This window comes from Petromyzon marinus, chromosome 40 (assembly GCF_048934315.1).
Source record: "Petromyzon marinus isolate PM22_M1 ecotype Great Lakes invasive population chromosome 40, UKy_Petmar_22M1.pri1.0, whole genome shotgun sequence".
NCBI lineage: Eukaryota > Metazoa > Chordata > Hyperoartia > Petromyzontiformes > Petromyzontidae > Petromyzon > Petromyzon marinus.
The window spans coordinates 9,590,213-9,606,053 of NC_133706.1; the positions used below are offsets into that span (position 1 = coordinate 9,590,213).

General features: G+C 48.3%; 2 protein-coding genes across 8 annotated transcripts in view; one reads left to right on the top strand and one right to left on the bottom strand.

The window, feature by feature from the left end:
* Positions 1-1,723: 1,723 nt before the first annotated feature.
* Positions 1,724-13,876, bottom strand: PYGO1 (pygopus family PHD finger 1). 4 transcript variants are annotated; one of them, XM_032968756.2, is made up of 4 exons: positions 13,288-13,876; positions 10,244-10,349; positions 9,997-10,079; positions 1,724-7,462 (listed from the first exon to the last, which is right to left on the bottom strand). In XM_032968756.2, exons 2-4 carry the CDS (start codon positions 10,326-10,328, stop codon positions 6,056-6,058), a joined length of 1,575 nt encoding a protein of 524 aa, XP_032824647.1. In that variant the 5' UTR covers positions 10,329-10,349; positions 13,288-13,876; the 3' UTR covers positions 1,724-6,055. The 4 variants fall into 4 exon arrangements, with proteins under 4 accessions (XP_032824647.1, XP_032824646.1, XP_032824649.1 ...); XM_032968755.2 differs by having other exon boundaries at positions 9,997-10,082; XM_032968758.2 differs by lacking the exon at positions 10,244-10,349 and having other exon boundaries at positions 13,288-13,873.
* LOC116950736 (phosphatidylinositol 4-kinase beta-like) overlaps positions 13,877-15,841 on the top strand; it is a 55,160-nt gene continuing 53,195 nt past the window's right edge. For 2 of the 4 annotated variants that reach the window (XM_032968751.2, XM_032968752.2), the window contains exon 1: positions 13,877-14,812. The gene's annotated coding sequence lies outside the window, so the exon portion shown is untranslated. The remainder of the gene's footprint in view (positions 14,813-15,841) is intronic. The other 2 variants (XM_032968753.2, XM_032968754.2) reach the window with 2 other exon arrangements.

The window sequence follows — 15,841 nt, forward strand, 5'->3', positions numbered from 1 at the left end:
CACCGGTGTAATGGAATTAATTTACGACGCATTTATATTTACACGATCTAACCCAAAAAAACTTTATTATTAATAATAATTGGTCGCGATAGCCTTTCGTGTTTGATATGTAGCTTTTTGTCGATAATTTATACCTGATATTGTAGTTGGAGTATCCAGCAGTGGATCGCCCTGTATAACGGCCACGTTGTGCAGACCTGTGACGTTGACACTGCCAGTGCATGGACCAGAACCAAACACTCAGCGGCCTTCCTAAGGTGCAACAATAAAAAATATTTTTACATCTTGCCAAATAAATGTGATTTGCGTGACTTATGCATTTAAAGGAACGAGTGGGAAGGTCCAACTGGGAATCAATGGGGGGGGGGGGGGGGGGCACGCTCTTATCTACTGTATGATTTTGAAACAGGGCCTCGTGGTCAACGGAGGTGCCGTTGTAAATAGTAGAGCGGATAAGCATCGCCAGGGTTGTGGCAGTCCAAATAAGCCGGTTAACATGTTCAACATTTTTAATCTCGCCCGCGTGAACATCGCATAATCTTTCAAATAACACCTCCGGAGTTGATATTCTTGCTGTGGTCTAGGTATCCTGTTGACAAACATTCATGCATACAGATGAACTGCTTGCCGTGTTATGTAACATTATTTGGTGGTGCTGATGCATTGGCACTGGTACACTAAGCACCAATGACACGAATTCAACACATTCATCAATTAAAATGCCTCAACAAAGGAAAAAAAAAGTATATCAATGGTGATCTTTTGGGCAACATCCCTTCTTTACAGCACAGGTAATGGTGACTACAGCTTTTCCACCTCAGGAAGAATGGGCAAAGCGTATAAACATGAATCATTGCAGAGGAGCCACCTGGAAATTGCAAAAAACCATGATGGACCATAATAATACGCCAATTATTTTGACCAGCACCACATTTCAGAGAAAATGGCACAAGTCCCGATGCCTGTGGAGATTATCGAGGCACTGGAATATTAGAACAATACCAGCAACTGTCACCAGAGGTGAATATTACACATTCCTATGATGGAAGTGTTTTTTTCCTTTCATAGGACAACCACGGTTGACTTCCCCCACAAAATGGTACTGATTGTATCGACCCTAGAGGGAAGATGGGCCAAGTCAACTCCCACACAGGACTTGAACTCGCAACCTTCTGATCGCGAGCCACTCGTTTCGAACGTCGAGCCACCGGGCTAGATCTTTTAGTAAAAAAAAACTGGAAGATTGGTTTACACATAACATTGTTGCTCTATGCCACTGCTTTACCAAGTTTCCATAGTGTGTTGAACTTTGGCACCGTATGTAGCCAACCGTGCAAATCGGACGTGCGGGGGAAGGACAACGAAACAACAAAAAGCAGCTCTAAAGAAATCAAGTTTCCAATCTAGATGATTTAAAAGTGCATAGCTCCTTGGCTTCTGCATGTCGGAAGAGCGTTCCTGACGAACGCAGAAGCGTATCGTGTAGTCGCTTATCGTCAACGAGTTGCCAACAACAGTTGTTGGCAACAAATGGCCTTAATAGTTCGAGTGTATGGCGGCCTTAAAGGTCAGCAACAGGTGGTGCTGTTCACCAGCCGCCCCCCCCACGTACTGCCGCCTGGCTCTCTAGCATTGTGGGGCCCCTTTACACTAATAACTCAAATGAATGGCACTCACTGTGGCGTGTAGACCCTTCTCTGACAGAGTACAACGCCGAAACAGCTCATTTGTTTTCTTTTATTACAAAGAACAATGTACAAGTAATGGTAATGGAGTATGAAAACAGTATAAAAATTAATTTTTTGCTTATTACCAACACAATAACAGTATATAAAATGCTAGAAATCTACTAAAACATAGGACACTGAATGTTCGTCTAATACCACTATATGCCAGTCATAACTAAAAGCCAAACATTACGGCACATAATGCTTTTAAAGACACCATTCCCACTCGTTTCTTCATAAAGCACTTAATGCTCAATGGTAACTGATAGCACCCAAAGGGGGGCAAACACAAATTCAAATGCTTTGTACCTGAACGGAACATTAGCGTCACTTGTTTTTTAACGTGCCAATCACAGACCATGGAACACAGCAAACGTGAAGGAAGACCACACTTACAGCAAGAGCATTCACCCTTTTTATCGTCACGCGTTTTTATAAACCTCGATGCTGTACAGTATGTTGTCATTTTTTTAATATAAACAAGCACATAAAAACATATCTTGACATTACTATTTAAAAACACAGTATTCAACCGTTCTTGTGATGTTGAGTCCAAAAATACCGGCATCTTTGATTGTTTAAACCATAGCAGCGTTGTTGTTTGTACACCGGGGGGGAAGTAAACACAGCATCTGCACATGTACATTTCTACAATCTCAAAATTGTAAAACAATGCTGAACATAAGAGGAGAAAAAAAATTAAGTGTTCTAAACCTTCCTTTCCCTTCCTTGCGGTTAGTGTTGCATCGTTTATTTGAAAGGTTGCATCAATTAGCATCGTTAGTTAGCATTCTCTAGAATGTAGATCTAACACAAGGTGTTATACACTTTGGGATGGGCAGCGCTGAAAGAGAACGCAGCAAAAGTGGCTTTTGATCATTAAATATGATTTGGCTATCAGTTTACCAACTGTTACTGGGGGGGGGGGGGGGGGGGGGGAACTGTCATATATTATTTCTTGCGCAAACCTAAGAACGTGCACTTTAACAATCAGGGTTTATTGCCATTAGTTTTTTGGGCAAATTTAAGTCAATAGATACAGTATATAACTAAGCATAACCCGGCACGATGAACCTCGTGTAGCAGAGAGCAACGCCAACACCGTCTTGTGACCACACTAACAACTTTGCGTGTCTTCACTTTCATACAAAAACAAACAAACAAAGGCAACGGAAAGTAAAATGGTTTGGGAAGTTTGTGGAGTTATTCACAAGCAGCAGAGTACCATTCACAAAAAGAAACGCCATCTATTTATCTCAAAAGGGCCCCCACATTGCCATCTCTTTATTCTATTCATGTACAGCATGACCCCATTGCCCAACACCGCCGACTGATTCCTGGCACAAGAGTCCCAACCTCAGCATCGGCTGACCCGATGCAGAGCTATTTGTCCGAATAGACCCCACTTGCTGCAGGAATCGTCACTGCTCATTCGGCAGATTTCCCCCCGCATCCCAATGCGTCTCATTTGCGACATCCGACATGCGTCCGTATTTAATTTGGTGTATGCACAAAGAAAATAAAAACCACAATGGATAAACAAAAACACCCATTATATGCCGTTCCTACATAAATCTCGCAATCCGTCCCCACGGAAGAACCTGACCCTGCCTGTTTTCACGTAATTACCCCGCACCGCTGGGTGAAATGATGGGTTCCTTTATTCCTATTCCTCAAGGCCCCCGGGCTCAAATAGCCGCTGCACCCCTTCCACCCTCCTCGTTCAGCCCAACCTCGATTGCGTGTTCAAACTGCTCGCTTCACGAGCATGGAAGAACATTTACGCAAATTTGCACCACCACCACCTGCATTCCGTAGCGGCTCAAAATCGCACGGTTTTCACTCTTTCTTTATCGTCTAAACGGATTGCAGAGCAGGACACCACGGTGCCTGGCGAGTCCTGGTCATTGGCCCAAGGCATCCGCCTCCCTCTGCTGTCGGTTACACCACACTCTGGGCCCAATTGGCAAGACTCACGGGACATGCGATATAAATAGGCTTGCTAGAATTACTGGTCGCTTTTTTTGGAGATATTAATAGAGGGTCATGTAAAGATATCTCGACTGTGTTTCACAATCAAATCACTTTTAATAGGAACCAACTTTCAAAACTTCTATTCTGCAAGTGTAATTGTTATGACAATATCAATGAAATACTCAACTCGTGTTTTCACATCACTTTACAAATCTGATTTTACTGCGTTTAGATTCACAAACGAAACCATACTGTAATCACAGTTAGAAAGATACAGTAGCTTGTTCTGACATGGTAACATACCTATGATTTATTTATTTTGAATTACAGGGTCTCTGCCTTTACATCATTTCTATTTTTATTGATCACCGATGACAACTTTGAAAGCCTACATACTTCACCATGAAAAGGCACCCCCCCCCGGCTGCTTTTAAGAAATTGCCAGTAATTCACACTTTTGCGTCGTGTCTCTAATGAAAAAGAAATGAAAAAATAACAAGAAAAGAAAATGAACAGTGCAGATCAGAGTGAGCGAGCAGATGCTCCTTCATCCAGAGCATACGTGTATAACTTCAAATTCCCTTCATGCACTCAATGGCTCCCAGTCATGTAAACAATGAGCACGATACAGAAATCCATCACTACAAATTGTCACTATGGTACAAGTTTTTTTCTTCAAATTACTGCAATGGACGCAAGTTCAACATCACGACAGCACTAAAGCATGGGACACGTTACTTTTTTACCGTAGCAAAATTGTCGATATTTTTTCCCCGCCCCCCCCAATCCCCTAAACCCCTAACCAGTGAAATATTTTGTATGAAAAACCATACATCTTATAGCTGCCACGAACGGACACACAGAAACCAATACACGGAGATCTTGAATGCCTGCTGCTAACGACGCAGTAAGCCTACCCGAACAGAGGGTCGTGTTAGGAATTTCACTGCCTACCCCATAAAACACACGTGGCACACTGCTAGATTTAACAAGCACGGGAAACTCAAAGCTCTCATAAGAGAACACCACAACCAATCTATGCACGTTTAAAACATCAGGTTGAGTAACATTCCAGGTAGACGTTTAAACAAAACCATATCTGAATAAAAAAAATGGCATTTGGAGTAATGTTTTGAAAAAAACCAAAGGGCCTCCCCCTCCCTCGTGGCTCCGCAGTGTTTTTGAATCTTCAGCACATTTAGTGTTTTATAAAATATGAAGAGAACGTTTAGGCCACTTTAATTTTGCCTGCCTTGTTTGTGTACAAACTACATATTAATGCGCCAATTTGTATTCAAGGGTCTTTTTTGTTGCATTTTCAACCTAGTTATATATGAATAATTACCAGCAATTAACACGTGGCCCAGAAAGCAATTATCTCAAGCCAGTGCCTGACCTCTCATAAGCACTGGACCAACACGAGTTGCCTCGGAACCGCATCCCTCGAGCAGAGATGATCTAAAAACGAACTCTGGCGGGAGATCGTGTCTGCAAACACAGCTGTTCACTGATGCACACAGTCACAAGTTTGCCTGGTAAACATTGGATGCGGGTTACAGGTGTTTCCTGGGGCCATTCGCCACGAGACATTTGGGCCCCTTTTTTGGTAAAGACACCTCTACTGGGTACACACGCTTGTCATATGCGCTCAAATTTTAAGATACTGTCGCTCGTACATGCGAGCGACCCTTCATCGATTGTGTCGCGCAGGTCTGTGCTTGTGAAGTAACCGCTCGGCTATGGCTATACAGCGCTGCCCACTTACAGTGATGACACCAGGTTAAGTGGCGGAAATTAACGCAAGGCTGTAAAAAAATGTATCCAATTTTTGTTTTACTTGCACTCAAAATTGTGGGACTGTGGAGAGAATTACCTATTTAGTCTTAATTATTTTACCAAGCACTGTTAGCTTGCACTATTCCGCTCGGATTTTTTTTGTTCCTGCTCATTATGAACGTGTAGCAAATCTCCTGCAGGCTGCGGATTGTACTGTAATGTATTACAAAGGGGCATTTAAACCCGTTTAGAACTATACGAGCTTATCCTGCATGCATCCTGGCATGACTTCTCGATGACACCGCGAGTTACAATCATCTTGCAGCAGTGGCTGGGAGGAACGTGAACGCCAGACTGTACGCCAGACGCGACGGATCACGTTAACTTGGCATTCTCTACCTTTTAGAAATGACACAAAAACAGTATTAGTGTGTATGACCGTCGCTCGACTGACCCAGGCAGCTACAGACTTATTTTAGGTTCGGTGGACACAAGCTTTAGTGTAGCGTTGCTTCGCAGAGGGGACTGGAGGTTGCAAAAAAAAAAAAAAAGCTACGGGCATCGCGGGCGGGCAAGTGTCACTCGCCGGCCGCGTTGGCCGGCGAGGGCTGCGCCGTCTGCGACTGCGTGGGTGTGAGCCGGTGCAGAGGACCGTCCCCCCCCGCCATGCACCCGTCGCATGCCCACACGGCGCAGTCCTCGCGCGCCAGCAGCTTGTAGGCCAGCTCCGAGAGGCCCGCGCACTCGCGGTGGAACCAGCGCTGGCACGCCACCTCGCACGGGATCGCCTCCTGGCCTTCGCTCACCTCCTGCAGGCAGGCTCCACACGCGTACGAGGGAGGAGGCCCCCCGCCCAGGCCCACGGGCCGGCTGTTCACAGAGCCCGTCGGGGCAGACGCGCCGCTGGGCGCCGGTCCGCCGCTGTTGGCGTTGCCGTCTAGCGTGCCATTGTTGGGGCCCGAGTTCGTCTGGTTGGAGTTGACCGTTGGGCCGCCCATGGGCTGATTAGAGCTCGGGCTGCTGGTATCCCCGCCAATCTGGCCACCAAACATGTTACTGTCTTGGTTGAAGCTCTTGAGGTTGATGTTGTTGGCTTGGCCGAAGCCTTTTGTGTTCTGGCCCATGTTCTGAATGGGTCCCTGTTGGCTGGAGCTTTGGCTGGGGCTCTGGCTGTTGATGTTGGGGCCGGGTCCCACGTGTTTGTTGTTTTGACCAGGACTTGGCCCGAACCCTTGGCCAGGTCCTAGCCCATTGTTTAATCTCATTGTGCCTTGGCTCATAAGCTGGCTCATGATGGGGCTGGGACTTTGGCTCATGTTTTGACCAGGCAGTCCTTGACTGAAGTTTTGGTTGGCAATGTGGTTGAGGTTCTGTCCATTCCCCTGTGGAAGGTTTTGGTTGGGACCACCTATGTTTGAGTTCGGATTTACACCTTGTGGGGGACTCTGCATGAAGTTCATTCCAGGGCCAGGCCCAAAGTTTGGATTACTTGTCGGAGGACAGCCCTGGCTGAAGGCGGGACCGGGTCCGGGCCCACCAAAGTTTTGCGCTGCCCCCGGCCCAGCCATGGGGCCGTGAGGCGGACTGAAATTAGGCCCACCCCTGCCTGGATGAAACATGGGGGCGCCGCGCGGACCGTAGCCCACGTTGGCGGGGTGGCCGAAGTTTCCTCCGCCACCCTGGCCAAACCCCATGCCCATGTAGTTGGGTGGAAACGGCGGCCCCTGGGGCCCGCCCATGTGGTGGTGCGGCGGGCCAGCTCTGTAACCCGGGCTTCCGTAAGGCATCCTCGGCGGGACGGAGCCCGGCATGCGGTAGCCGCCGTAGGGCCCGGGCGGCGGGAAGCCGGGACGGCTGCCCATGAAACCGCTGGGAGCCATCGGCCCCTTGGACGGGATGAAGTCATCATCAAATGGGTTTGCGGCCACGAGGTGGTCCACCATTGGGGTCGGAGGAGGGGCGAACTCCGAGATGGGAGGGGGAGCCTGAAATGCACGACACATCATATTGTCATTGGCTGTCCAATATCCAACAGTCTACATATACATTTGCAATTTTAAATACATCAAAATTGTTCACCATGTGATTATCATCATCAGCCATTGTATATCCGCTGTGAGAAAAATATTTCATCCCTCCATCTCCGCAGTGATCATCTTCTAAGGAGTGTTTCTCTCCTTCGGCCGCCATTCAAGTGCCAGTCTCATCTATCGGCCATCATCCTGTCTAGCAATATGTCCTGCCCAAGCCCATTTATTTTTCTTAATTGTTATAATCAAATAAGCACTGTAGGAGGCAATACATTTTTTAAATGAATCTATAATATGGCTACACAATTGGTAGGCAAAGCTTAATTCAAAGCCGTATGCTTGTGACAAGCACAGAAAGACTGTACTGGTGTAAGGGTTCACTGTTTTAAAACAACAGAGTGCAACTTCAATAACTTTTTTATCGCTGAGAAAGCACGGCCTTTTATAGAATATGCACAAGTATGGTAATTTAATCTTTAAATGCAGAGTATGCTGGGATTCCTGTTATGTACTGCTGTTGCATGAGTATTATCGTGAATCCACAATAATGGACGTGGTGAAATATGATTAAACGACCTCCATGACTGGAAAGGTATGGGAAGGCCCTCATCTAGCAGTGGATCAAACTGGATATAGTGCTTTTCACAAATATTATGGATTTAAATGTCACATTTCAGAAAAATTACTTGGTTCACTGATTTCGGAGATTGCATACATTTAAGTTTTATCATAAAACAGAAATACATTTATAACTTGAAATTGAGCTTCTCCAGTGAGTTAAAAAGACTGCAGGCCATAATTTTGGGGACCCAAATGCAGATATGTTGGTAATTAGATTTTTTTTAGTTATAAGCAAAAATCTCGATTACATGCCATAACTCACCTTTACAGCCATTCTATAACACCATTAGAATTTACAACCACTACGATCATCTGTATTCGTTTTCTAAAAAGAGCAGTGAGAACAATAAATGTAAAATTCTTTGCCTGAGTCATCACAGGCGGTATGGTGAAGTATACATTTGTAAATACCAAAGAAATCACGTAAGATTCCACAAACCCAAAGGATGCCTGTACACTGCTTCTGTGTCCAGTAAAAAGGCAGAAACAGTCAATAACAGTAAGTTATTATGAAAGAAAATTATGATTGTTAGTCCTCCTATTGTACAACGTCCCCCTTTAAGGCAATATGCACAAGCGTTTTCAAGTACTTTAAAAAAGTATTTAATACCCATCAATGGGTGGGATAATGCTCAGACCTACGATGAAGCAGACAGTTTCAAACAATGGAGTAATTCACATATTAACAGCTGCATAAAACAATTGTTATTTTACACAAAAGGTTGAAACGTCAAAAAAAATAATTGGGGCCAAATACATAGGATTAGTAAAGGCATCAGAAATAAAATTGTCTTTGGTAAAAAAAATATCATTGACATTTACTGCGCAGTAATCTTACAATTTACTTTCGGTTTCAGCAAGTGCATGTGTCCAAGTAAGCACGCAACCAAATAAACCGCTGCATTTTTTGTTTCCAGATGAATACAGAGAAAAGCCAAGATTATACAAAGTAAAGAATGGAGGGCAGAAGGGGACAGTAGAGTCCAAGACCTATGGACTGTGGATTTTGGAGAGATAAGACAACATCACAAATTCAACAATGCCAGCCCATTTTACGCAAATTTAAATCACTTGATTTAATGCAACCGTTTCGACCAAATCATTACAACAAAAATATATAAAGTACCCCCGTGCAATATATGATTTGCAGCATTTTTAATAGTTTTGCTTTGTTTTACATGAAGGATTTTGTAAAATCGGTTGCAATAAATTGCATTACTCTCTTCCACATAAAAACGGCCGTGGGGAGCAGATCGCACAGTGCTTCATGCACTGCACTATGAACCCAGCCACTGAAGTTACATTCTCAGCCACGGATAAAATCAGTGGCGAGTGAGATCTGACCTGATCCTGGGTCCTCACCCATTCACCAACTAGCACTGACCAGCATGGTCAGGTATGGTCAAACAACCTCTGTCCAACAAGGCATGGGAAGCCCTTCATCCAGCAGGAGGTTGAAGGGCAGTACATGAATTATAACTAGCACTGGTCACGCATTTGCACCGGACACACAGCCAGGGTGGTGGGTGGGAGAGGGGAGGTGTGACGTCAGCGTGACGCATGAACCCGGTTCAACGCTGTGGGATGCGGGTGAAATCAGGCAGATGCGCGTGGTGACCGTGCACTTCCCCGCCCGCGCACCAGCCAGCCAGCAAAACTTTTTATAACATAGCACGATTTTGAGAAGGGCTACTGGCAACCAGAGGCTGTGCACTCGGTCCACTTGAAGCAGAGCGGATGGGCTGCGAGGCTCGGATATGGAGGCCAGGATGGAGGATCTACTGTGAGGTAAGGACGGGTGCTACAAATCTTTGATTGAGACGATGCTCGCGAATGAGCGATGCTGGGCAGTGAGTGCAACATTCTACCTGCGCGTTATTTCTTCTCTTCTTCTTCTCTGGGCTCCCCTGTGGACCAAAGAGGTCCTTCCCATCCGGGTCAGCCTCTGCGCCTGCTGCCCCACAAAAACAAAATCAACGTTAATAACCAAAGCGAGCTTCGGACTACAGCTGGCCTATCCGATTACTTAGCTAATCGATTACTATACCGATTATCTGCTTGTTTACTCGACAAATCGGATAACACAAAACGATTTTGGGGGGAAAAAAGTTTCACCTCTGTTCCCACGTGTGCCACTAGATGCGAGGTGATGGGCGGGGCTTGAAGACATCATCGGCCTTAGCTGCATCACGTTGGGCATGGCTTGCAAGGGGTTTCCTGCCTTCGGGAGGCAGGATGTGGGGAGGGGGGGATGAGTAATCAACCACAAAAAAGTAGTCGATTACAACTTTTAGTTCACTAATCATTCCAGCTCTACTTCAGACTGATGGCTGTTCAGCAGTTGAACAAACAGCACTGGGTAACTGAAAACAGACTCACGCGGTGCAAAATACACTTGCACACAGTCCTGTGTTATTAGCTTACGTACCGTGCAAGCAGTGTCCTCGAAATAACGTGGGCGGATATACCGTGTCCCGCATATCATGGGGGTGTTTGTGCAGACATGTTGATAGCTGCGGCACTACACTGTGCCGATGAGTTAGCGCCAAGCAGTACTAGTTTAGTACTGTAACTACCTACTGTGTTCCAGAATTGGCTTTAGATATTTCCTGGTTCAAATGTGTTTTACCTTTCTTTTAAATAGCATTTTATACATTTGAATAATACAAAAGCAATATAACACACTCCAAGCTATAAATAGTCTACATTCGGTCTTCAGCTAAAATGGGACTTTATAAAAAAAAACCCGGATATACCGTGCATCCCAACCACTAAATTATCCTGCTCTTTTGAGGATAAAGTAGAGTTCCTTGTAAAATCCAGGCGTTGGGAATTTACGTGATCAGAACTGGTTAATTTAAGCAACAAGAAGCATCAGCTAGTCAATAATGTATTTAAAACTTTTTTAGCACCAATGGCGATATTAGAATTGGCAATTACTATTTTGTAGACTAATAGAGAACATGACTCACCATACGTTTAGGGTTTTTCTTTATTTAGTTTTGACAATTTTGTGGTAGTTTTCGTGCCTCATTAAATGCCCTATGTTAACATGGGTTTGCAACAGAAGTGGCGGTAAGTGTATAATGATTTCTGATGGCTGTTGCTTGAAACTTGCAGAATAGTTTGAATAGCTACTCATTTAAAATCAAGTTTGTTTTCTGTTTGTTATCTGGATTTGAAGTGGCAATGGACGATAATGATGTAACTTTAAAGATTCATGGGCAATACGACGAATAAGAGTCTGATCAAAGGGCATGCAAATAAGGCTCTCCAATATTTTAATCACAATTAACGGAATTTGTACAGTTTCACGAAACGTCTAGAACCATTACAAAAACGAAACATCAACGCAACAAGTATGCTCCCCAAAGACAACGCTGCCTCGCGTACCGTCACATTTGGGAATTAATTAATATGAGGTTCGTAGGATAAAGGCTGAAGAAGAGACTTGTTTAAAATTGTGCCCAAGGACCGGCAAGCGGCATTGTGATGAGCGCGCTCGACGGGCACTATACAGCAGCAGCCTGTAAAGCAGCTCACGCAAATCGCTGTCCTGGAATGCAACCTGAAGACATTTTAACATCTCACGATCGCGATGGCACTTCTTCTGCCCATTGTCAAACGGTGAAATAGTACGAAAAAAAACCGTTCTCACAGTACCAGTACACACGCATGAGCAGCAAATAAGCAAGATGCCCGAATCATAAATGCCATCACCTCCTGTTTCGTGGCCACGAGCGGATAAACCGCCGTCATGTGCGGTGCAACCTTCACAACCTTTGAAACCAAAGCCATACGTTAAGCAATTTAGTTGTCCCTAACACTGACACAAAAGTGGGGCTGGGCAGGAGGACGAGGATGAATAGGAGGGCTGGGATGAGGAGTCGTGTTAAGACCCTGGCAAAAGGCTCAGGGTCCCCTACCCCGGCACCAAGCAGAGGGATTTTCACAGCTCTTGATTATCCCGTGCCCACCACAAGTAGCCTCACAACGACCCAGCAGCAGCCAACCACTACAGCAACACAAACAGCATCACTCACACTACCATCAGCAGCAGCGGCAGCAGAAATAGCCGCTGCGCAGTAACCAACAGCGGCAAGATGATGCACAAACATCGGTAAACACCGAGGCGAAGGACAACACCAGTGACAAACACCACCAGCAACACCAACAAAACCAATGCCAGCATTATCAGCAACACGTAGAGACGACACCGGTACGAACACCAAATCCCAGCAACGACACAAAACCACCAGCAACGCAAACGCCACAAAACGGCAGCGCAGAGCACCCAAGCCACCAGCACGTGCCGAGATGCCAGAACTCAGGAACGGCGGCGAGATTAAGATGGTGAAGATGAAACCTCAGCCTCCTCGCCACCACGAGGTCTCTCTTACCCGTCGCCCAGAGAACATCAAATTCCCACCCACCCCACTCGTTCAGGGAAACCGCTTGCCATGGGTCCAGCTATGTTGGACAGATCTACTGGACATGTGTGTTAAAACAGCTTCATGGCTCATCGGATTCCTCCAGTTAAAATATCTTCTCATTTGTTCCCTATCGCAGTCTCAGTGAAGCCCCCTTCCCATACAATAATTATATCGTACATGTGCCCCCTCTTACAAAACGACCCCCATGGTCCAAAAAAAAAAAACCTTTCGTACAAGTCCCCCTTGTGAAGAAACCCTAGTTCTGGGTCCTCCTCCTCGTTCAGTCAACTTACAATCTGGATCCTCTCATCCAGACGAACGCCTCGGAACCCCTCATCGAGGCATCTACCATCTAGATCCCCTCTCCTCCAGGGCTCTATCCCTGTCAAAAGATCTCTCCTCCTCATCTATAAGGAAACCCTTCTTGGTCCGAGAGCTCCTACCAAATCTCCGGGAGAAACCCCTTCCTTCTCGAGCCTCTCGTGCGGGATCTTCACCCCGTCCCGCAGGAACCCCTGCTACGTCCAGCTCCCCTCACACAAGGGGGTAGAGAGAGGCGGGCGAGTGGGGGAAGAGCTTCCCACCCCCACCCACCCCTCTCTCGGCAAGCTCTCCTCGCCCGAGAATAGCTGGGCGACGGACGTGCCAAGAAGCCCGCAAACGGCGCGTCTAGGCCGCGTCCCCGGGCTGGCCTAGCGGCCTCGGCCAGCCGCGCGGGCACCTCACCTTTGTGGCGCTTCTTCCCGCCCGCCTCTTTGTCCTGCTCGGTCGACATGGATCCCGCCGGGGCAGTTACATGCTGCTGCTGCCGCCGTCGGCGCCGCCTGCGCTGCCGCTGCTACTGCTGGGGGGGACGCGCAGGAGGAAGGGGACCGGCGGGAGGAGACGGAGCGGCAGCGGCGGTCGCGGCGCCCGTTCGCGACAGCCGACGTCGCGCCGCGTCGCGCCGATCCAACATGGAGGGAGGCGGCGGCGGCGGTGCCTGCCGCGGCCCCGGCGTCTCTCCCTCTCGCCTCGCTCTCCCCTTCGCGCCCTTCCCTGTGCTCTCTCTCTTGCCAACGGCGACGAAAGGGACTGCTGCCGATGCTGCCGATGCTGCTGCTTGCTTGCCCGCTCGCTGGACACGGACGGAGCGACGAGCGGGACGGACGGGCCGCGGCGGAGCGAGCGCGAGCGGGAGGCGGAGGGGTGGGGGACGGCGCGGGACGGGGAGGGAGGGGAACGCGGGCGGGCGGGCGGGCGGGTGGCAGCAGTAGCCCGACGGTCGGGACAGGCAGAAAAATGCGAGCGCCGCGGGCAGCACTTAAGGGGTCCTTGATGCCCACTGGTTCAGGCACTCGCCGCGGGCAGCTCTTTGGGGGTCCTTCACGGCAACCACGGGGCCTAAGGCTAATGCCGAGGACTACCCAGAGGGGTCCTCGATTAAGACCACGGGGGCTCAGGCACTCACCGTGGACAGCCCCGTAGGAGGGAGGAGGGGACCCTTTACGACTACCACGGGGCTCAGGCACTCGCTGCGGACAGCCACGACGGGTCCTCGAGGACCCCGGCATGCACTGCGTGGAGTCAGCTGGGCGGGGGCAGCGCTAGCAGCGGGGGCAGCAGTAGCAGCAGTCGTGGGGGCGGTGCGGGGCAGTCTGGGCAACAATGTAGACACGTGTCGACAGCAGCTGGGGCAGCAGTCGTGGGAGCAGCAGTCGTGGAAGCAGCAGTCGTGGAAGCAGCAGTCGAGGCAAGGAAGTGGAGGCTCGTAGAGCCGCAGTGGAGGTGCCTGTCGAGGTTGGGGCAGCAGGGGAGCGTAGGGGCAGTGGTGAAGGCAGCGGTTCACGTAGGGGTGTCAAGGGAGCGATGTTGGGAAGTGGAAGTCGGAGCAGCAGTGGTAGGAAGGGCAGTGCTGTGGTATAAGCTTTAGTCGAGTGAGGCAGTGGCATCAGGAACAAAGTAGGTCAGTAGTGGATGGAGGTGGTTGGCGGATGTAGCTTTCGCAGCGGGGGCAGCAGCAGCAGGAGTAGGAAGCAGCATTCGGGGCAGCAGTTGAGGTTGCGGCAATAGTGCCTGCAGTTGAAGCGGCATCAGCAGTCGGACGAGACGGGGCGGTGAAGAGACCGTTGTCGAGGCGGTGGCAGCTGTGGATGCAGCGGTAGCGATCGTGAAAGCGGTGGCAGCGGAGGCGGCATTCGGGGCAGCCGGGGCAGCCTTAGCACCCCCATCCGGGACCATGCGTCTTGCCGTTCGCTCGTCGTCCTCGCAGGTAAGAAGAGACCGTGGAGCGTGGCCTCCCCTGCGCGGGCGGAAAGGGGCAGACCGCGGCGTCCTGGCGTGCAATGGATACGCGTGGTGTGCGTGTCATTTGCGTGTGTTGTGTGTACATTGTGTGCGTGAGTAGTGTGTGTGTGTCGTGTACGGTGTGTGTGGGGTGTGAGTACATTGTGAGGTCTGGCGTGTATGTGGTTAGTGTATGGTGTCCTATGTATGTATGTGTGTACTCATGTCATTGTGTGTGTGTAGTTCCTTGTGTATGGTGTTATAATATATGCCATTCCTACGGCAAATATTAAGAGGCCACGATATCGAGTTGTTCTTCATGCTTTTGGGGCCTCGACCCTCAGCTCGGCATGATGAAGTATGTATGTCGAACTTCTTTCGCACCTTACTTAGACAACCGTGCTAATCGGAGGTGCGTTGGAAGGACAACAAACGAGGATGGCACTGCTTGTGGGGACAAGCCGTGTCGCAGATAGCGAGAGCCATTCCAAATATAACTTGGGGTTCCTCTTGGCTACTTTCCGTTTTTCATTCATCACCACGTACTTTGGAGAACCCTTGGATGGTTGTACGAGTGGAATTTCCATCCGGTACAGATACCCTGGGTGTGAAACTGTTCGATTCGTGTGTGCAGTGAAGAGCCTTTTCATGACAAGATATGGGGACATTGCACCCTGCCCTCTCTTCCCCAAGTCGACACAAGTAAATGATCACTTGGATCCATAATATATCAATGTGTCGTTAGTAAGGTTTGTCACGTAAACAGAACGTGCCAATTCGTTACTAGTACAGCAACACCGGTGTTTTTGATAGAGGAAAACCAGAACATTTACAATGTTCTGGTGTGGAGGAGTTACCGTACCCTTTCAGTTTGCGTTCATGGCTACCTGTGGTTTGTAAGCAAGAGAGTTATCCGAATGAGTTGAGCTGTGGTATCTTTTCATCGGCAGCGTATTGCTTGCGTGGAAGTTTGCTGGATTGTTCAAGTGACGCACAACTGCCATGCCCCAATGTG